The sequence below is a fragment of the Candidozyma haemuli genome (assembly GCF_002926055.2).
Source record: "Candidozyma haemuli strain B11899 chromosome Unknown C_2014730914, whole genome shotgun sequence".
NCBI classification, from domain to species: Eukaryota; Fungi; Ascomycota; class Pichiomycetes; order Serinales; family Metschnikowiaceae; genus Candidozyma; species Candidozyma haemuli.
The window spans coordinates 1,755,780-1,776,295 of NW_020289904.1; the positions used below are offsets into that span (position 1 = coordinate 1,755,780).

Consider the following 20,516-nt stretch of genomic DNA (forward strand, 5'->3'; position numbering starts at 1 on the left):
CTGGATGCTCGCACGTGAATAACTCGACCTGCGTAACGCTCTGAAAGATCTTTTTTTCAAAAACAGTGCGGGGTGAGCTCCTCTCACCGGAGCTTGGTCGGCCTAATCCTCAAATAAATAGCCGAGCTTGCACTTTACATACTCTTTCATTAGAGATACTGTTTACGAAACCATGTCTCTTGCTCCTCCAGCTGACTTGAAAAATGATCCAGGCGACTTTGAAGAGGCTTTCCGCGTGGTGAAGGTTGACCACAATACCTGGGTGGGAGCCCATCCATTAAGACTCCCTATAGCTGGAGCTAGAGGTGTTTATGGAGGCCACACTTGTGCCCAAACGCTTTTGGTGGCCATGGAATCTGCACCAGGGTTCGTTCCACACTCGTTTCATTCCCACTTTATCAAGGCTGGCTCCCATAAGATTCCGTACACTTACAAAGTGACGAGGTTACACGATGGTAAAACCTTCTGTATGAGAGAAATCAAGGTGATCCAGAAGGACGTCATTATTTACACGGCATTGAGCTCATTGAAGAAGAAGGGATCGAGGGTGACCTCGGGTGACTTGAATATCCAACATCCACCTCCACCGTTGACCAAGAAGTACCCTGATCCTAGCCAACTCCGGAAAATCACCCATACCGACTTTGTTCGTAATGCTTTCTCTCCAGAATTCATTGACTACAACCTCACGCCAGAAGAAGATAACTTAAGAGCCGCCGAGAGGTGGATTACTGTGTGGAGCGGGCTCCAACAACCCAAGAAGGACCAAATGAACGACCCTCGGTATAACTACGTAGGGTTGGCAGATATTTCAGACTCTGCGTTATTGACTACGTTGGCTCGTGTTTTACATCTTCATTGGAACCCCACTGTGGACAATCCGTATGAAAGTTTTGATGAAGACAAGGACGCCAGAAACATCATGAACGTTACGTTGAATGCCTTGCATATTTTCCACTACAACGCCATGTCGCTCGACCACCATCTCTACTTCCACGGTGACGATTTCAATGCATTCAACATCGTTAAAGACTGGTTGACGTTGACGTACCAATTTAAGGTTTTACGAAACAACAGGGCCTTGGTCCGCGGCTACTTCTACAATAAGGAAGGTAACTGTGTAGCCACGGTTATCCAAGAAGGCTTAACGTACATGAGACCAGGAGTTCCAAACAAGCACAGAATATAAGGACAAAGATCGCCCAAACTAGCATTTCCTAATGGTGCCTGGATTCCGCTAGGGCGACAATGGCAGGGCTGAAGAACCAGCAGTGTTTAACTAAGTAGCGCGCAATTTTTTAGAGTGCTCCGCTTCCAGCAAATCTTCTTGTCTTGTAAGTAAGCCTCTCCACACTTTGAATAACGTTCTCCAATGACACCCGTGCACCACTGGGGTTCCAAACGCATGCGTTAAATGCCATAACCTCGGTTTCACATCGCATCGAAAAAGTATAAGAACGGTAAGGGTCTGCTATTTACGAAAGCTTAAATTTTTCACGTTTTTTCTTTTTTGCCTTTTGCAATAGCTTATCTTCCAAAAACCGTTCACATCCACCCATTCTATTTATGAGTATCCAAGAGCTTTACGAGAACCCTAATGTCTCTCGCCTAGAGGAGAAGTTCTCCGTGACAAAGAAGCTGGACACTGAGTTTGAAGGTAACTACCCTTTGGAGTTCTTCAGAGAAGGTGCTAGAGGTGTCTATGGTGGTGAATTTGCAGCCCAGACGTTGCTGGCTGCTTACGACTCAGTCGATGACCCAGACTTCTCACCTCACTCATTGCATTCATACTTCCTCAAGGCAGGCTCCAATGAGTCCAAGATGAGGTATGAGGTTGAAAATACTTCTCAAGGAAGAAACTACTGTTCCCGTTTGGTCAGAGTCTTCCAGCAGCACACTGGCCAGCTTTGTTACATTATGATTGTGTCTTTTGTGCGCAACAACTCCATTGACAAGAGAAAGAGAGAGTTTGCTCAGCTTGACGAAGACAAGAAGTACCACCCAAGAACCAAGATTCCATTGGAATTCACCAGCAGTCCACATCCATGGTTTGACAAGTATGTCGACCGTCTTGACGAACTTCCCTCGTTCGAGCACACCAATGGTAACTTGCTTACGGTGCTTCCTCCAGAAGTATTAAGAAATAACCCTAAGGAAGATGAGCTCTCGCTTGAGATTCCATACCGTCGTTATGGTGGATTTTTCAAAGTCAATGACAGATTAAACTTGGCAAAAAACCCTGACAAACAAAGACACATTGACCTTGCGTTTGGCTCTGATTCGTATTTCTTGGTCACCATGGTGAGAGCGCTTGGTATCCCATTGATGTCCAAGGGAGCCTTGGATTTCTTCAGAGTGTCGTTGGACCACACAGTTTACTTCCACGATAACGACTTTGATCCTACGGACTATATGTTCATGGACTACAACTTTGAGCGGTTGTCAAACGACAGAGTGTTGTGCTCTGTTAGAATCTATGCTCGTAACAGAAAACACATTGCAACGGTTACGCAAGAGGCACTCACATATGTGCCACTCGTGTTGGCTGACAAGTCCAAGGGCGCCACGTACAAGCTCTAAGGGCGTAGAAACGGCCTTCATTTTATTTATTTTTCATGAGATATGTAAATCGATTTAGTTAACATCATATGCTTTGACTAAGAAATATTATAGACTGGTGTAATTATTGTTTGGATTGTTTATGTATTTTAAATGCGAGATCACAGAATGGCTGCAAAACGCAGGCACCACAAGTACACAAAACGGTGAAGTACCACCGGTAACTTTTGAATAAAGAAAAACAAAAAAAAAAAAAGAAGAAAAAAAAAAAAAAGGAAAGTTCAAATTATTAGTCTACTAGTATCTTAGTCATCTAAGAAGCCTACCTCTACATATCTCAACACCACTCCACGTCTTTAACTAGGGGCACCACAACCTCACCTTGATCCACCTTCCCTCCACCACCCATTCGGACTTTCCATCTAAAAACCCTCCATCTATTATCACCTTTTATTTTCTATCTCTCTATTTTTCCGAATTTCTTAACCCTTCCTTCCTCGGCCCATGCCTGCCCAATATTCCGAATTTTCCATCGACTCCCTCGGACCTACCGTCTCCGTAGTCTCCTAACGCTGCCACCTTCTCCCACGCCGAATACGAGATCTCCACAAAACCACACATATTATTTTGCACCCATTACACTCTCTCCCTCTCTTCCCTTCATCTCTACCTAAGCGAACACTAATTCTTCCCCACCACAATGACAAACAATTCACCACCTTTTATAAAGATCAGCCACTAACAATTAGTGTTTGAGTTCTTCACAAAGAAGGAACCGTTACAGCAAGCTTTCTTCTTCTTGGGGCTGAATGTCCCCGCTGGGAGGGAACCGCGGACCTTTTTTTTCCCCGTAACAAGTGCTGGGGCCGGCTCAGCATGCGCATTTGGGACCGAGCTTTTTCGCGAACTTCCCCATACTAAGAAAGCTTATAAGGACAAGACTAGGGCAGTAAGAGGTGAAAAGTTACCAGCTATTGCTCTTTTTTTGATTGATGAGTACCAAACCGATCCCGTTGTCTGAGATATACTCTGAGAAGATGTCTGACTTTGAAGAGGCCTTGGGTATCAAGGAAGGCAGACCAGATGGAGACACTCATGTATTTATTCTGAACCATACGCTTACCAAACCACAAAAGAGGTCGAAGGGTGTTTATGGAGGTAACTTGGCAGGCCAGGCGCTTCTTGCGGCTATTAGAACGGCGCCAGAAGGGTTTACGCCACACTCGCTTCACTCCCACTTCGTCAAGAGTGTTAGTGACCAGCAGAAGGTGAAATGGACCGTGGAGGAGGTTTCTAACGGTAAGACTTTCTGCAATAGAAGCGTCAAGGCATGGCAGGATAAACAAATAAGGTACATTGCTAATGTTTCATTGACAAAGAAGAACTCGTTCAAAGAGGCTGAACGGGAGTACTACGACTACGAGGAAAGACAGGAGAAGTTGAAGAAGGAAGCGGCTGCAAAGGGTGAAGAATACGACCCTGAGGATGAAGACGCTGAGCCTATGAAGCTTAAACCGTTTTCTTTCCAGACCCCTTTCCCCCGCTGGTTGCAAGAAGAACGCCAGGAAGATATGCCAGTGGATAAGAGGTCTGCTAATAGATACATCTACCATAAGATCCCCCACCAGTTTGTGTCGTTAGAAGACACAAAGTACGAGGACCGTGTGCCAGTCACAGAGAGAAAGATGTCGTTCTTTGTTCGTTTGGGCGACGGGTCGCTCAAAATCAAGGACCCTGCTTTCCAGTTCGTCGGGCTCGGTGTGTTATCAGACTCCCTCTTCTTGACTCGTCTTGCGAGAGTGTTGCGTATTTCCACCGTCAACTTGAACAAAACAGGCCACTACTTTTCTGTTTCCCTCGACCATATCATTTATTTCCACGACAGTGAATTCGACTGTACGCAATGGGTGGCCTTTGGTTTCAAGGCTGTCCGTTTGACAAACAACAGAGTGCTTTTAGAAGCTGAAATGTATAACGAAGCCGGCCAGCATGTTGCCACCATCATCCAGGAAGGTTTAGTTCATTTCAACGGCCTCGAAAAAGAAGCTCATCTTTAGACATTCATATAGCCCCACTAAACGATATTTATGCTTCCCTTCTTGTATTTTGCAACCACCTGGGGAAACGCACTATACGATTTTCCTGCACCTCTTCCTTAGCACTTACCAAATACCAACCACCTTAATGACGAACCAGTCGCTTGAATTGGGCCCGTCGTTTAATAAAAAAACCACAGAAAATCTTTTTAATGTTCTAAGAAAGATCAATACCTCAGATAACTTGTTTGTTTTGACGCAAAAGCTTTCGCAATGCTTGAACTACCTCACATCTGTTCTGGAGCTCAAAGCAAAGGGAAAGTTCGATAGAATAGTATGGCTCGAGACTTTGGCTTCTTCAGAAGATGTACTGCAATACTTGGCAGGATATGGTGGGTTGATTGTGGTACTTGAAGATACCAATGAGTGTTTAAGCCTTTTCAGACAGATCTGGCCTCACCTTAGTCGCCAGAAGGTCAAGGTGAGCTTGATCGTCAAGGATCTCGGGAGAGCTTTTTATTATGAAATATCCAAGATCTTGGGATCGCCTCCAGATGACCTTTTCAAAAATGCTACCAATGTCAACTTGGAACAGAGTGCAATCAGAATCAACTCCTACGTTCGTTTATTGAACTGGCACACATTCCCCCTTTGCATTGAGGACTTTGTTCTTTCGCTAAATATGGAGGCCGGTGGTCTTCAGCTGTACTTTGAAAACCCAATTCCTCAATTATCGCTTTTATCGGATGCTCTTGTTCAAATTGTTGATTCTACGAAAGCTAGCGATACTATGAAGTTCAAGAATCTCTTCGCCAAGGGTGACCATTCCGCTGCCCTCTCAAACATCCTTATGAATGACAAATTAACAGAATATCTTGCCTCAGGGTTCAGTCCTAATGAAAGAGATTTCTACACCACTAAACTTCGAGGAAACACTGACTTGGTGGTTTTGGAAAGAAACTTGGACTACTTCCCGCTTTTGCTTGATCACATGAACTACCTGGGACTCTTGGACGACTTGTTTGGCACGCTGGACGAATTAAACAACGTCTTGAAGACTGGTGATAAGCTCAATGATGAACTATTTGACAATATCAAAGACCTTAATTTCGCATCCATTGGCATGAAGCTTAATAAGCTCGCGCGTTATATCCAACTGGAGCTCGGCAACAAGGATAATATTACTGAGTTGCAAGAAATTAAGCAGCTTGTTAAGAATTTAGGAAACTTGACGGCAAAACAGGAGCTAGTCAGAAAGCACACAGCATTGAGTGAAGCTATTTTGGAAAAGATCAAAAATAATAGGGAAGGAGATTATAAACATGACATACGAGAGTGGTGGCTAGAGCTTCAGAATGAAATCTTTAATCTAGACTACAAACGTCAAATTGCAAAGTTCCACGAATTGTTGAATCAGGGTTGTACTTCCTCCGTTGCATTAAGCTGCGCTGCTTTGGTTTCCTTGATCAATGATGGTATCAAACCTAAAGATTTCACAACAATTGAAGAGCAGATTCATTCTTACTTTGGTTTACAGACAGTGTTAGCTTTCAGAAAGATGCGTGACTTGAAACTTCTCAAAGCCGTCAACAAAAGTACAGACTTTTTCAGTGGCTTCACTTTTGGAAAGTCTGAAATCGAGACTACAACAACCACTACATTGTCTGATTCTGGTGGTAAAGACGACAAGACTGGCTCAACCGACAAAACATATGAAGATGTCAATTCATTGGGAATTACTGGAGGTCAGGATGTCTACAAATCGACCTATACGCTTATAAGTAAGTTCTGGAACCTCCATCCGCTAGAGGAAGAGGGTGATGAACCTATCATTGAAACGATTTCCGACTACCCTAACCCATCGTTTGTCTTCCCCTCAGCGACTGTTCCCTTGACAGCACGTCTTATAGAATCACTCTACTTCCGTGACTTCTTAAAGTACAAGCCAGTCAATAACGTGCATCGCAGGCCTAACTGGGAAAAGCTTAATTTGGATGCTATGTTTAGAGGACAGACGATCGACGATAATATATGTGATGAGCTGGACAACCGGAAAATCGAAGCGTCGAAGAATTCCAAGCCAGAATACGTTATTGCAGTGTTCATTGGCGGTATTACGCGGGGAGAGGTAACAGTACTCAGGTACTTGCAAACGAAACTTGCCAGACAAAACAAGACGCTTTTCGTATTGACAAGCGGGATTGTCAGTAACCACAAGCTCATGGAAGTGGCCACAGAATAGACATAACAAGCCTACAGAGATTCAAAATGAATAAACCGTTTATTGATGCAAAAGAATAGAAGAACTTGGAATGTGGCTTTAGCACGGAACCAATTAGCTAAAGCATTCTAACTGTTATCTCAGACTTAGACAGAGTCCTCAGCTTCCTTCTCAGCCTTCAACTTGGCGTAGAAGGCCTCTCTCTTCTGGACAAGAGGCTTGTGCTCATATTGCCAGTAAAGACCAGCCATGACGAAACCACAGCCGAAGCCGATGGTGATGTCGGAAATGATCTTTCTTCTCAAAGTACCAGTGATTGGGGCGATGGCAGACATTGGTTTATTGGTGGGTAAGTTGTATTGATTTAAAGATGGATGGATGTTGAAACTGAGAGCCAATAGGCGCTTATCTACAGGCCCTAGTGAAAGTGGTACAACAAAAAAAAGACTGTGAGCAATGCGGGTGCGTTGTAGCCAGCCAATTGGAAGCCGGTAATACTGAGAAAAGGTGTTTTTTTCAAAAGTGGTGCGACAAAAAAGGTAGCTTTGCTTAACTATGAGAAAATGGGTGGGAGGATGGAACAGGGTGTACGGGTGCACCTCATTCTGTGAGCAGCGAATGGCTTCATGTCAGAAAAAACTAACATAACCTATACCAAGAACCCACTAAAACCCATATACAATGATGATCGCCAGATTGGGATTGAGAGCTAACAGAGCCACCAGAAACTTCCAGACCTCTGCCAGAGCCATGAACAAGGTTTTCGGCGAGCCAGCTACCGGTCTTTACTCCAACTTGCCATTCAAGGTCAAGAACACCAAGATTCCATTTGCTTTGAAGTGGTGGGGCACCTTCGGTTTCTTCTTTTCCTTCCCATTCATCACTTCATACGTCCACTTGAAGAGAGCCGGTAACCTTTAAGCAACCTTCATTTCCGTCATTACTTTGTGTACATCGGTTGGACATTAGACGCTGCCGCTTGTATGTATTAGAATCGAAATCTATTCTTTATTGAATCGCTGTAGTCTTTCTTTTATTAGCCTTGTCTATACATTATTAAACGTCAAACCTAACCCGTTTGACGACCTTTTCGTCTGTAATGCCTGGCCTCTTCAAGCTGGACTTCCCGTTGAAGGGCTTGGGCTCGGGCTCCAGGAATCCTCCACTAATGAGTTCATGCTCTTGCTCGGTAACTGTCTTTTCCGGGTCGTAGCCAAGCTCATCATCATCTTCATCGTCAATGTTTTCATTCAACGAGTGTGATGGTGATATATGCGTAATCTCGTTCTTTGGGCTGCCCAAAACGAATCTGAAAAGTTGAACGACGTGACGTTCAATCCAAGTTGAGCAGCTAGCGACGTGTCATCCTTTGGAACCTCTTCTGTCTTTGGTTGTATCTGCTTCTCCTCTATCACCATCGCGTCCTCCTTATTAATTATAGGCAATCCCCAGCCTTTGACAAATGCTTCAAAGGCGATATCCTCGTCGCCCGACATCACTTTAAGCGGATCGAATTGCTTTGGTATAAGATTGATTTCTATCCTCTTGAGACTTTCTTTATCCAAAACACCCTGCTTTTGTTCCATCACGCTTCTGAACAACGCCAGCTGTTGGAAGCTCTGATCATCAAGTGTACGTCTTATCTGTTGCAAGTCGCCGGCAAAAGGCTCCTTAATTTTGTCGAGCTCAGGCTTAGGACTAACCATGACTGTCTCACTGATGCTGTTAATGCTTAAAATAAGTTTGTTCCTAGTGCAATGGAACTGGTGAATCTGCTTCGACTTGGCATCATCAATGTATGCTTTTTCATGGTCTTCAAAACGTTCAATGTCTTCATCCATAGCAATTACATATTGAAGCAAGTAGTTGGCTTCTCTCAAGAGCGTGTCTCTCGTGATCCTTACATTCTCTTCACCGCCAGTGTTCAAAGAAGTGGCCTTGATGATGAATTGCTCCACCTTCATAAGCACATCATGTGGAAACAATTCTGCGCCAGTGTTGGTTCTACCCGTAAGCCATGTCTTGAACAAATTAATAAGGTTTTGTCTGGTTAGGGTATCAGTGACCACAAGGTAACTCTCAGTGAAGATTTTGTGAAGGTTTCTGGCAAAAAGCAAGTTATATGGATTGCCAACGTTCTTTATAATGGAGTCCATGAGGTAGAAGCTGTATAGCTTGTACTTTGGTAGAATCTTCTGTATCCTTTCCTCGATTAATGAAACAATGATGGTAGCCTTGTCGATATGGCGTTCAGCCAATGCAGTGAGTTCTGTGATGAGAGCCCTGGAGTTGAGAGTGAGCGATGATAGTAGGTGCTGGAAGTACTCCGCACTGAATGGTTCGTCACTCATGTTACAGTTATTACAGTGTGTATAGTTTTGTCACACGGGCTTGGATAAGTCTGGGCAATTCAGCAGATGAAAGTCACTAATAGTTGATGTTTGGAAGTCTACGAAGCAAACAAGCAAAGAATATACTTAGCGAAGCAACTTTATTCTGGTAAGTTGATAGAAAGAAGAGTGGTAACAACAAATTCTTGTGCGCTCACATTTCTCTGGTGAATGTGTTGCGTGGGCCTAATTCCATGCAGGTCATCACCGATCATTCGTGTTCTGGAAACGGTAAGCGGTAGAGGCGCGAAGAACGAGGCGATTTCGAGTTTTTGCAGCCAGGCTTTTTCTTCGTAACACACGCCAGGGGAACATTCCCAAGCATTGTAGTCACTGAAGGTAAGACATTGCCACCGCTGGGTCCAACACTTTGCTTTAAACGAAGCGGTGGAAGGCTTAGATCAATGGGAGCTGGTGGAGTTGGTGGCAGGTGCACCTTAGACGGCACGTCGCTCAATGGGCGAAGCGGTGTCATCTTCTGTCCAGTCTTTTTAGGGCAAGGAAGAAGGGAATTGAAAAGACGGCGTTTCAATTTCCGATTTTTTTGACGTAAGGATTGTGACTCCACACGTAAGTACATGAGTTCCGCCAACAAGCTTTCGCCTCTCGACATACTCATGGATTTTGGATGCAACAGCTTCTCAACTGGGGACTGGGTATCACTTAAAGCTTTGAACGGACAATTTCTCTCAGCAAGTAAATTGTTCACCGCCTCGAGCGCCACCGAAAGCGACATCTCGTAAGGCACAGAGGTATCAGTATTTCCCAGGGCATCTTTTGGGACAAGACCCTTTCTCGCACGAGGGCTCGTATCACATTGAACACATCGATCATGAACTGTAAAAGTTAGATTATCTTTCAAAACTTATCTCAGGGTGCCACAAACCTTCTTTCTGACACGAACCGCATAGGCGGTACCGAGCAGTGAACACTAGATCACACGCTGCCTTGTTGCTGCAGACAAAGCATTGGCCTTTTATGGAGGGAATCATGGATTAAGAATTAAACAGCAAAATGCAGAGGATCAGAAGAATAAGAATATAAAATTTATAGTGGGAATTGGCCGAGGAAAAGGCCCTCCTTTTATACCTGGCCGTCTTGCATTGGCTGCAAAAAAGTGCCTGAGGGAAGGGTTTCAGAAAGGCCTCACGTGGAAAACCACCAGTTTTCAGTCCAAACACCGAGAATCATATAAAACAACGGTTATTTTCAAAAAGTCCGAGCCGGCAAACCCAAATTCCCCAGACCTGTCATTTCCTGACTCCTTGGTTGACTTCCCCCAGTGACTAATCCGCACATCGTTATCGAGACCGATTCCGGGGCGCCGCGGGTGGGTACCGGGCCGGAAATTTCTCACTCTTATAAGTAATCGACGTTTGACTAATACAACTCACTTTGGTGAAAAAGCTACACTACACGAAACATGTTGAGAGGCTTCAGAAGCGTGCGTCAGTTTTCGTCGTCAGCAATGGCGTTGAACAAGATTAAGGTGAAGAACCCTGTGGTGGAATTGGATGGTGATGAAATGACCAGAATCATCTGGGCCAGAATCAAAGATAAGTTGATCAACCCATACTTGGACGTTGACTTGAAATACTATGACTTGGGTATCGAGGCAAGAGATAAGACCGATGACCAGATCACTGTTGATGCTGCCAATGCTATTAAGGAACACGGCGTGGGTATTAAATGTGCTACCATTACCCCAGACGAAGCTCGTGTTGCGGAATTCAAGTTGAAAAAAATGTGGTTGTCTCCAAACGGTACTATTAGAAATATTTTGGGTGGTACTGTCTTTAGAGAGTCGATTATCATTCCAAGAATTCCTCGTCTTGTGCCTGGTTGGGAGAAGCCAATTGTGATTGGAAGACATGCCCATGGTGACCAATATAAGGCTACCGACTTGGTGATCGAGGAACCAGGTAAGTTGGACCTTGTTTTCACTCCTCTGAACGGCGGTGAAAAAATCACAAAGACCGTCTATGACTATAAGGACAGAGGTGTCGGTTTGGCCATGTACAACACCGACGAGTCCATCAGAGGATTTGCCCACTCTTCTTTCAAGATGGCCTTGTCCCAGGGATTGCCTTTATACTTATCTACCAAGAACACTATCTTGAAGAAGTATGACGGTCGTTTTAAGGACATTTTCCAGGAAATTTATGATGCTGATTACGCCAAGGAGTTCGAGGCCAAGGGCGTATGGTACGAACACAGATTAATCGATGACATGGTTGCACAGATGATCAAGTCAAAGGGAGGATTCGTTATGGCATTGAAAAACTATGATGGTGACGTGCAATCGGATATTGTCGCTCAGGGTTTCGGTAGTTTGGGACTCATGACTTCGGCTTTAATGACTCCAGATGGAAAGTCATATGAAAGTGAAGCCGCCCACGGTACTGTTACCAGACACTTTAGACAACACCAACAAGGTAAAGAGACTTCTACGAACTCTATTGCCTCTATTTTCGCCTGGACCAGAGGTCTTGCCCAAAGAGGTACATTGGATAACACCCCGGAGGTTGTTGAATTTGCCCAAAAATTGGAGAATGCTACGGTGGGCGTTGTTCAGGAGGATGGCATTATGACCAAGGACTTGGCTTTAGCATGTGGAAGAACCGACAGGGAATCATACGTGACTACGACCGAGTTCTTAGATGCCGTGGGAGACAAGTTGAAGTACTAGAAATAGACAACAAAGAGATGCTTTCAAAAGCAACAGATGACCAAAACAGAAATGCTTCTAGACAAAACACGGAGATGGCACAACACAGCCATGAATGATGTCACCCGTTTGTAGAAGATGTTTGTTGTGAATGATTTACGGAGTGGTAAATGCTTGTGACAAGCGACCGCCAACAAGCGGAAAGTTAGCGACTACCGGCATGGTCTTGTACCCAAAGAACACTAGAAAGTCTAATACTGTTCTGGAATGAAGATTTAAAGTTTTAAGACCGGAATTGGAGCGATGAAAAGCTCATAGCCGGAGTTTAAACTCAAACACGTCGGGCCGTGGTAAATGGAGAATTGCTTTCAAGGAGCCTATGGTTTGCAAGCCCCTCCAAAAGCACGAAGCTTGCACAAAGCCACCAGTGACCCCTACCTCGTGTACGACTAAGGTGACGCTGTAGATCTTTTTTGGAAAAGCAGCTTGTATTTGCGATAGACGATTGTGACAGACATTGGCGGGAAACGCAGAAAACGTACAGAGAGGAAAACAAAAGATAAGTCCGGGGCAGCCAGCACGCCACAACCACAGCTTCGTAGTTGACAAGGAAAAGAAAGAAAGCGAAAGATTGCAAAACGCCGAATGTGCCTTTGAAGCAACTGAAAGCGTCCTGGACCAATAAGTGGGACCAACAAAGGGAGGCTGGGTACAGTAGGAGCGAGTGTAGATCTTCCTAAGACACAAAAACATTGTCTGGGAAGGCAACATCTGCTTGGCCAAAGTGTAAAACAGAGAGGACCAAATAATAGAAGCCGAAAAGCCGACTTGTGGCACACTGAAGAAGGCATTGAAAGGCCAACATGGGGACAAGAGGCGGATGAGGGCAGAAATCGGTTGTTCTGAGGATGATTTAGATAATGTTGTGGGAAGAACAATCGGAAGCAGCGATCGACGAGCTGCTTTGTTTAGAGGCCACACAAAGCGTGGGATTTGTCGTTGTTGGTAGCGAAGGTACAGAATTTTGGACATAACGCTAGGCAGAGGATATCGAGACCAGAAATAGGATACATTTCCAGAAAAGAAAGGACTGGCGGAGGAGAGCCCCTGAAAGAGGGAAAAAGGATCGACACGCCTTAGAGCTTAATCACACAAGTAAATAGAGGTATGTGCCCGAGCGCAGCCAAGGTAAAGCAGAAGATGCATCGAGAATGAGAGAGGAGGTAAGCCTAAAAGGCAAAAATAAAAAGGTAAAATGGCAGGATAAGGTTTAGTCTAACAAGGCGAGACGAGCAGGTGCAAAAGGAAAAAAAAAAGAGGCCGATTTGCAACCTTTTGACAGCAGCGGCGCAAGGTTAAGAGTGTGCCTAAAAAATAGAAGCCAGGGTGCATGACCTGGAGGCACCTTCTAAAATAGGTAGCCGTGCCGAACTGAGCCACAAGCGGCGGTGAGTGGAAAACGAGCAGCAAAAAGGAGACACAAGATGGATTTCACGTATGAGAGGAAGGATATGCTTCTGACAAAGTACATTGGAAGCAGCTATGGCGTTCTTTTTTTTTTTTTTTTCTGTTTCTTTAGTGGCTGGTCTTGGAGGGTGGAGGGGCCGCCGATTGGCAACAAGCGCATAAGCCATACTCTTGGCCATCTCGAGGCCAGATATGACGGTCCTGGTCGGGGGAAACAGAAAATAAAAAAAAGCAAGTAAGCAAGAAGGCTTGGAAGGCAGTGGAGAAGAAAGAACAAAAAATAGCCTTTTTGTGGAGGCAGGGCGGAAGGCTGTTTGTTAGCAGGTGATGTAGGAGGAGGTGGAGGAGGTGGAAGTGGGTGGTTACGGTTACGAGCGGGTTCCGAGCCCAAAAGCGTGGAAGCGCTGGTACTGCTGATTCTGCCTGAAGAGGATGTTGTGAATTTTCTGGTGGGGCTTCTGAGGGGACGAGAAAATGTTAAAAAAAAAAGGAAGAAGGTGAAACAGCGTGGGGTGATGAGGTGGAATTTTTTTTTTTTTTTTTTTTCTGAGACATACACATGAAACGAAGTGAGGCGTTCCCAGAACAGGCAATGTAGGCGGTATTTTAGAAACAGAAGGAGCACGAGCATGAGCATGAGCAGTTTACACAAAGCCGACCGTTGGGGGAGTCGGTATATTTTGATATGGTGGGTTTTCGGGAGGTTGGCAACGGCTCGGTCCAAAAAGGCCGACAATTGGGATCTCTTTATGTGAGAAGACAAAGAAGACAATGAATGGAGAGACAATAGGACAAGGGAGGCTGGAAAGATTGGTTTTTTTTTTTTTTTTACGTTCCATTCTTCGGGTTGTTGGAACTTGAAGGACTGGCAGGTTGGAAGCGCCGCCGTCAAGAACGCCTTTAAAGAGATGGTACATTTACGTGGAAAGCTTAATTAGAGATTTCTAGTGGGATTGTCGTAAAGGCGGTGAAGTGGTTGTATTTTGCCGTGCCCTGAAAATCAACAACCACAGAAAAAGGAACTAATCATCCAAATTCAATGAACCAATGTTCTTCTACATGCGTTTGGCGAGAGACATGTATGGAATAAAAGAAGCAGCAAGAAATGGAAAGCCATGTGGATCGGAATTATCAGCAATGACCAGAAGTGTCTATTCATCCCTTCTTCTCTTTTTTTTCCTCTTGTCTGTTTGGCTGGCGCCCTGCCCCTTAGGACCAAGCGACCAAGGGCCACTGACCAGACGAGCCAATCGAGGCAATGAAGAGCATGGCCGTCCAAGCGTCTTACAATCGGTACCAGGGCCCACCACCAGGCGCTTACACTTACGGATTTCTTGTTGGTTTTTCTACGACATCCAGTAAGTGAACGACGCTACGAACATTTACAAGCCTCTCTGGTCGTAAACGAAGGAAGATGGAGGCCCGCTTATGTTTGCTTTTTTGTGAAGTGTACCTTTTGAGGCTTCACCAGCGAGAGGCTTCATCGCTTCAACACCTTCCAATGCTTGAAGCGAAGAATGGGTTCCATTTTCTTTTCTTTTTACTTTTTTGGTAACTCGTTTCCTTTTTGAACCACAACCCACTCCAATTTTGAACGTCAACCTGAACATGAACATGAATTTTTCATCCTCTTCTTTGGCCCAAGCCTGAACGGTAAATGGGGGATTCACCTCCTCACTTTGCCTTGCCTTGCCGACCTTGCCTTTCCCAATGCCACCACCACCTTACGATGTCTTCTCCACCACGGAGTTGTATTCCGTAAATGAGTTTCTGAAATCTCACAACGTGCTGCCCAAGCCTATTTTCTGTTTCACCGTCGAACCTTCGCTCTTTATATATACTGGTCCAAATTGCACCGCCCCAAAACAAATCCGCCATTTCCATATATTCCTACAAGAGTCTCCCCCCTTCCACCGATTCTCCTATGATTTGTAACCATATTATTTTGGTTTTTTCCACTTCTTTTTTGTTTTTTGGGCCCTTGGCGGTTGTCGTGACGACTGGCTGCAAAAGCTGTTTCAGTGAGCCGCACCGAGCCACCTCTCTCTTCTTTTTTTTTTTTCTCCATTCCAACCGCCGCACACTAGTAAACCAGAAAAAAAAAAAAAAAAAAAGAAGAAACCTCTCTGTTTTGCTTTAGTTAAGCCGCCCACTGCTCTTTTTGTTGAGTTCTTATGATTGTGTCTTTGGTGGGGGAAACATGAAAATACAAGGAGGGTCTCGAAGTGCTTCGGTCGTCCAGGCAACCGAGGAGGGGCTAGGCCAATGAGAGGTGAGTTGGATGGGTTTATGGTTAGATTGAGGTGGGAGTGCTTGAGACAAGAAGAGATATGCTTTTCGATGGAAACCTCGCTTAAGGTGTATGGTGCTGATCAGACGACGCCGAGGTGTTTTGAAGATCCTGGGGGGAGATCTTCCTTTGAAGAATTTTAGTTTTTACAGAGAAGTAGGATGTTCATGGAGGCCACGGCATCTGGTTGGCATGGCAACATATCTCTGGCTAAAGAGCTGAACAAAGCGGAACAGCCTGACATATCGGGACATGTTCGCCGATACCGCCCATGCATCTGGATTAGTTGGGGAGCCTGCAGGCCGTGCATCGGCGTTTGCATGTTTTTTTCGCTGGTACCTGCTGCGGGTTCATGTAGTGGGCGCAGGGAGAGCTCCCGTTTCTCTTCTACTATGGGAGGCCTATATGCAGGTCATACATATCAAACGTGCATTGGATTGTTCTTGTTCGCCCATTGTTTGTGTTGGTGATTGCATGTATGATAATAAAATAAAATAGCAGTGCGGTGCAGAAGAAAGCGGCAGCAGCTAATCTGCCGGTGCACACTGCCGCAGTCTCTGCAGCCACCGCAGCATTTCGCATTCGCATTTCGCACCGCACCGCAGCACACCACCAGATGTTAAGGTTGCCGCACCCATCCCTAACCCTATTCCACTCCCTCCTAACCACATACTTTACTCTTCTCTTGCACAAAACAGAAAGCAAGTATGTCTACGCCCCCTCAAGTCTCCCATTCTACGTCTTTTATGTCTCCCTCCACTCAATTGTTCCACTCTCGTGCCTTGTATTCTCTTGCGCGTGTGACGTACATGCTGCATGGGCCCACGTCCCTCCCCCCAAAGTCAAGTACAGCCAAAAAAAAAAAAAAAAAAAAAAAAAAAAAAAGTTCCCCAGGCCCTATATGTGTGTCTCTGCCTTGCTCATACCTCGTACTCGCCTATATATTCTCCCTTGTTTCCCCTGCCTTTGACCCAGCTTCTGTTTCCTGGTCTAAAACAGCAGATAAAGCAGATCCTTCTTCCGATCCCTTGATCGACCTGCCCTTATTCTTGTTAAAAAAAAGAGAGAATCCCCTTTTAGTACCATATACTTTTTCTTTTTTTGGGCCTTTCTTCTTTCCCCCATACTTAACCCTTGAGTTTGTGCTCGTTCTGTTTCCAGACAAACCGCAACCCAAACGCAAGCGGGCCCCCAAACGAACAACCCATCCAATCCCGAACCCCAGCTCAATTGATCTACTGCAAATCAACAAGTTTTCAATCTAAAACTTGCCAAATCACCATATTTCACTTCCCAGTGCTACCGTTCTCCAGGACATTTTTCATCCCCAGGTTTCCAAGTTTTTCACCTTTTTCGCAGCCGTCTATCTTTGCTGCTGCCTCTTCACCTGCCACTGCCGCCTAAAAACCCTTCCTGCTTCCCCTTGCTCGCTATATCTAGAACCCCAGAGCAACCTTGATTCTTTTCCCTGGACTTAACTAGAGAAGAGTTTTTTTTTTTTTTACGTTTCAGTGCCTGAGCAATCGGCCTTTGCTTGTGAAGCTATTCGTCTCCATTGCTTGCTGACGAACTACCTGAGCACCTTCCCTCACCTTTAAAGACTGCAAGCCTGCCAACTACAATTTGTACCAGCCAGTGCTGCCATTGAACCAATTGGCCATGTTTAATACCCTTCCGCCTATTTCACATCTTACGGACTCGCTCAATGTGCCGCCCCCAGCCAGATCAGGGCCTCCCCCTCCAGTGTCAATGTCTTACTATAGAGCGGCTCCACATCTGCCTTTACCACTGATGGGCCTGCTAGCCCCAATGGCTGGTGTAGGTGCTGCTGCTGTGCCAGTGACCTACGCTGCTCCTCAATTGCCTGAGCCATACCACCATTACGAGCCGTACCCTCCTCCAATGCCTACATACCTTTCCCACGGGCCTCTGCTTGTTCAGTACTCCTTGAATGGACCTCCTAGATCGGCCCCTAGAGCCGCAAGCTTGAATACCCTGGACTATAGGTTTGTTGATGACGATAGTAACAGACCCCGCAAGAAACAGAAGAAAGAGCCTCTGACCCTGGTGCTTCGCTTCCAGGACCGTTCGGATACTTCCCGCTTCAAGGACTCTTATAAGCAACACGGCAAACGTCTATTCCCGGATTCCCACGAGAAGTTCCCTGTTGCTCCTCTTCCTGAGGCTTTGCAAGTATCCCCTCCCGAGTTGACCTCTGAGTTGTCTGACCAAATCTACCCTTCCATTGTCACCAAGAAATATAGTGCTTCTGCCTTGGGCTCCAATCGTTCCCATTTGCTTGTGTATGAATACCCCTTGGCAACTCAATGGGTTATCTGGGACTACGAAACAGGCTACACCCACCTCACAGGCTTATGGAGAGCTGCTCTCCATGAACATGCTCTTCATCGGAACAAGAACGGTGTCGTCCACGTTAAACCTAATGCCAAAGCTGATATAGTCAAGCTTCTTGAGTCTACGCCTCAGGCCTTGCACCCATACATTAAGCGAGTCCGTGGTGGGTTCTTGAAGATCCAAGGCACCTGGGTGCCCCACAGCTTGTGTAAGCGCCTTGCCAGAAGCTTCTGCTACTACATCAGGTACCAATTAGTTCCAATCTTTGGCCCAGACTTCCCTGATCTCTGCCTCCGGCCAGAAGACCCAGGCTTTGGCGAGCTTCGTTTCGACGTTTGCGGCGACGCCCTGGACTTTTCCATCGATATCGACACTAGCTCTGCTGGCTCAGAGCTGTGTCCCATTTCCCCTACTCTGGAGTCGGGCCCCCAATTCTCCACAGACAGCACATCATACTACACCGGGGCCAGCCAGGCCAAAGTGCCTGAAAGACTGGGCAGCCTATCGCTGACCTTCTCCCGGCTGCTGAACGAGAACCAACCTTCATTTCTGTCTGCCTCGCTGACGCTGACTTCTGTCAGTTCTGTGGAACAGCTGGCTAGCCAGCTGCCTGACCGGCCTGCGGCAAAGAGAGACGATGAACTGAGGATGTCTTATGCCGATATGGTTGACATTGTCAATGCGTCCAAGTGCCTACAAAGACTACGCCAGGGGCTGTGTAGTGAGGAGCATGAATAGCTTCTTCTACGAACCCCTCCAGACTCCAAAGGTTGAACCCCAGAGGCACTGAGCAGTGCCTAGTGACGAGAACATGCGACAACGTTTAAGTATTATCTAGTACGCTTTTCAATACCGTGTTAAATAAGTGTTAATGAATTTCGAGGACTATCACTGCCTTGTGGGGTGGGATCAACCCTGAAAGGCAAGTTTCCAGATTTTGGGGGCTTTTTATTTTTTTTTTTTTTTTTTGCAACCGCAAGCTCGGCGTGAGCCTTTTTAGGCACTGCATTTGTGGGCTTCACTTGCACGGTAGGCTATCTCGTGGAGTGGTGCATCATGCAGGAAAGGGTGAGGCACCTTTGCTCTAAGCACAAAGGGATCGACACTTAAGCTGTCAAAACCACGCAAACGAACAGTTTCAATAGAATCTTAATTTTAAACAGAAGGTTGATGATAATCAGGGACATCAAATTATCACTAAGCAATCTGGCGTACCACCTTTTACGAGCTCTTCCCCTCCGCCCCTATTCCTCGTTTTTTCGTTTTACCCGGCACCGCCTGTAGCCGCTCACCAGCCACATTTCAGGAGCCCGCAGATTGCCCCGTATACACGAACAGTGTTCCATAAAAGCAGGCTCTCGTCTCCCTGGCATTTCCCAAGATGTGACCAAGGCAGGTGATCTGGCCGCAGATACTGGATGATGCATAGTCTCCTTTCATCTGGAGGGGTGATGCTTTGCTTCCTTTTTGTTCTTTTCGGGGCCCATTGTATGGGCATTTCCTTGTTCTCATTTGCAGCCACCAGCAACGAGCCTAAAAAGAAAGGAAGCGGAAAAAAAGGAAAGCACATCACCAAAGAAAATGTTGAATAACAAGTCCGTGAGGAAGTTAAGTGATAAAACCTTAATTTCACTGCTTTTCTTTTTTGTCCTCTCGTAGACTTTCCAGGCCAAGCGCATGGGGGTGTCTTTCATGGCAACGAGTGGCTGATTTCATGCCCCAGAAATCCATTCGGCAGAAGCAACCAGACAAGCGCTCGACGGAAACTCTTCACTTGCCCAGACGGTGCCCGAGAAACTCGAGAGAAATGTGGGTGTTTAGCCGCTGTACCTGAGCAATGAAGAAAAAAAATATATGGGGAGGCAGAAAAGCATAAGCACAACGAGAATGCTTGATTGATGAAATTCGTCAAAATCTGGGTTCTTTGCCGCTTCTGGACTTCTGGCTCTATGGTTGCTCATGGCTCCATTAGATTTGTTTCATCTCCGAAGCGCCGATATCAACCGATCTCATCTAGTCGTCCATTTTTGGTCCCGATTATTCCTCTCTGCTTTCAATGTTGCTCCCCGCCCGTTTTTGTGACCTCCTACTGTTGCAGAGGTAAATGAGGATTGTCCTTCGCATCTTCAAACCTTAAATCTCGTCTTTGTTGGTAGTGGAAAGCCTCGTGAGATATTATCTGGGGACAATCTTGCCCTTGTGTTTGGTTGTTTCAGGCAGACGCCCCACGTCGCTTCGGAGTCAAAGTTGTTGCCGACCAGACCATTTGATATTGGTCTATTATCTATGTAAGCTGCTTTTTGTGGTTTATTCGCCTGTGATGGTGTTTCTTGTAGATTGTGTATGCGCCTTTGCTGAGACTGGGATATAGCTACTGTTTAGGGCAACTATGATTTGGATATTCCGCTTGGACTTGAGTTGTTGGGTTGTTGGACCGTGTGGATATCGGAAATCCGACCTTGGACCAATTATTCGTGGCTTCCTTGAGTGGTAGTTGTAAGAAACAATGGGGGGGGGGGGGAAAGGTGGC

At 45.7% G+C, this 20,516-nt stretch overlaps 7 protein-coding genes across 7 annotated transcripts; 6 read left to right on the forward strand and 1 right to left on the reverse strand. All coding sequences in view use genetic code 12, as the record gives it.

The window, feature by feature from the left end:
* Nucleotides 1–172: 172 nt before the first annotated feature.
* CXQ85_002424 (uncharacterized protein) lies at nucleotides 173–1,189 on the forward strand (the record flags this gene model as incomplete). The annotated part of the gene is made up of 1 exon (XM_025486099.1): nucleotides 173–1,189. One exon carries the CDS (start codon nucleotides 173–175, stop codon nucleotides 1,187–1,189), a length of 1,017 nt encoding a protein of 338 aa, XP_025341564.1.
* Nucleotides 1,190–1,566: 377 nt separating this feature from the next.
* On the forward strand, nucleotides 1,567–2,580 carry CXQ85_002425 (acyl-CoA thioesterase; the record flags this gene model as incomplete). The annotated part of the gene is made up of 1 exon (XM_025486100.1): nucleotides 1,567–2,580. One exon carries the CDS (start codon nucleotides 1,567–1,569, stop codon nucleotides 2,578–2,580), a length of 1,014 nt encoding a protein of 337 aa, XP_025341565.1.
* Nucleotides 2,581–3,596: 1,016 nt separating this feature from the next.
* Nucleotides 3,597–4,616, forward strand: CXQ85_002426 (acyl-CoA thioesterase II; the record flags this gene model as incomplete). The annotated part of the gene is made up of 1 exon (XM_025486101.1): nucleotides 3,597–4,616. One exon carries the CDS (start codon nucleotides 3,597–3,599, stop codon nucleotides 4,614–4,616), a length of 1,020 nt encoding a protein of 339 aa, XP_025341566.1.
* A 127-nt stretch (nucleotides 4,617–4,743) lies between these two features.
* VPS33 (tethering complex ATP-binding subunit) lies at nucleotides 4,744–6,837 on the forward strand (the record flags this gene model as incomplete). Its single annotated transcript, XM_025486102.1, has 1 exon — nucleotides 4,744–6,837. One exon carries the CDS (start codon nucleotides 4,744–4,746, stop codon nucleotides 6,835–6,837), a length of 2,094 nt encoding a protein of 697 aa, XP_025341567.1.
* A 1,035-nt stretch (nucleotides 6,838–7,872) lies between these two features.
* On the reverse strand, nucleotides 7,873–9,942 carry CXQ85_002428 (uncharacterized protein; the record flags this gene model as incomplete). Its single annotated transcript, XM_025486103.1, has 3 exons — nucleotides 7,873–8,103; nucleotides 8,148–9,099; nucleotides 9,770–9,942. 3 exons carry the CDS (start codon nucleotides 9,940–9,942, stop codon nucleotides 7,873–7,875), a joined length of 1,356 nt encoding a protein of 451 aa, XP_025341568.1.
* Nucleotides 9,943–10,629: 687 nt separating this feature from the next.
* IDP1 (isocitrate dehydrogenase (NADP(+))) lies at nucleotides 10,630–11,895 on the forward strand (the record flags this gene model as incomplete). Its single annotated transcript, XM_025486104.1, has 1 exon — nucleotides 10,630–11,895. The coding sequence occupies one exon, from the start codon at nucleotides 10,630–10,632 to the stop codon at nucleotides 11,893–11,895; it is 1,266 nt and encodes a 421-aa protein (XP_025341569.1).
* Nucleotides 11,896–17,290: 5,395 nt separating this feature from the next.
* On the forward strand, nucleotides 17,291–18,724 carry CXQ85_002430 (uncharacterized protein; the record flags this gene model as incomplete). The annotated part of the gene is made up of 1 exon (XM_025486105.1): nucleotides 17,291–18,724. The coding sequence occupies one exon, from the start codon at nucleotides 17,291–17,293 to the stop codon at nucleotides 18,722–18,724; it is 1,434 nt and encodes a 477-aa protein (XP_025341570.1).
* Nucleotides 18,725–20,516: the final 1,792 nt, after the last annotated feature.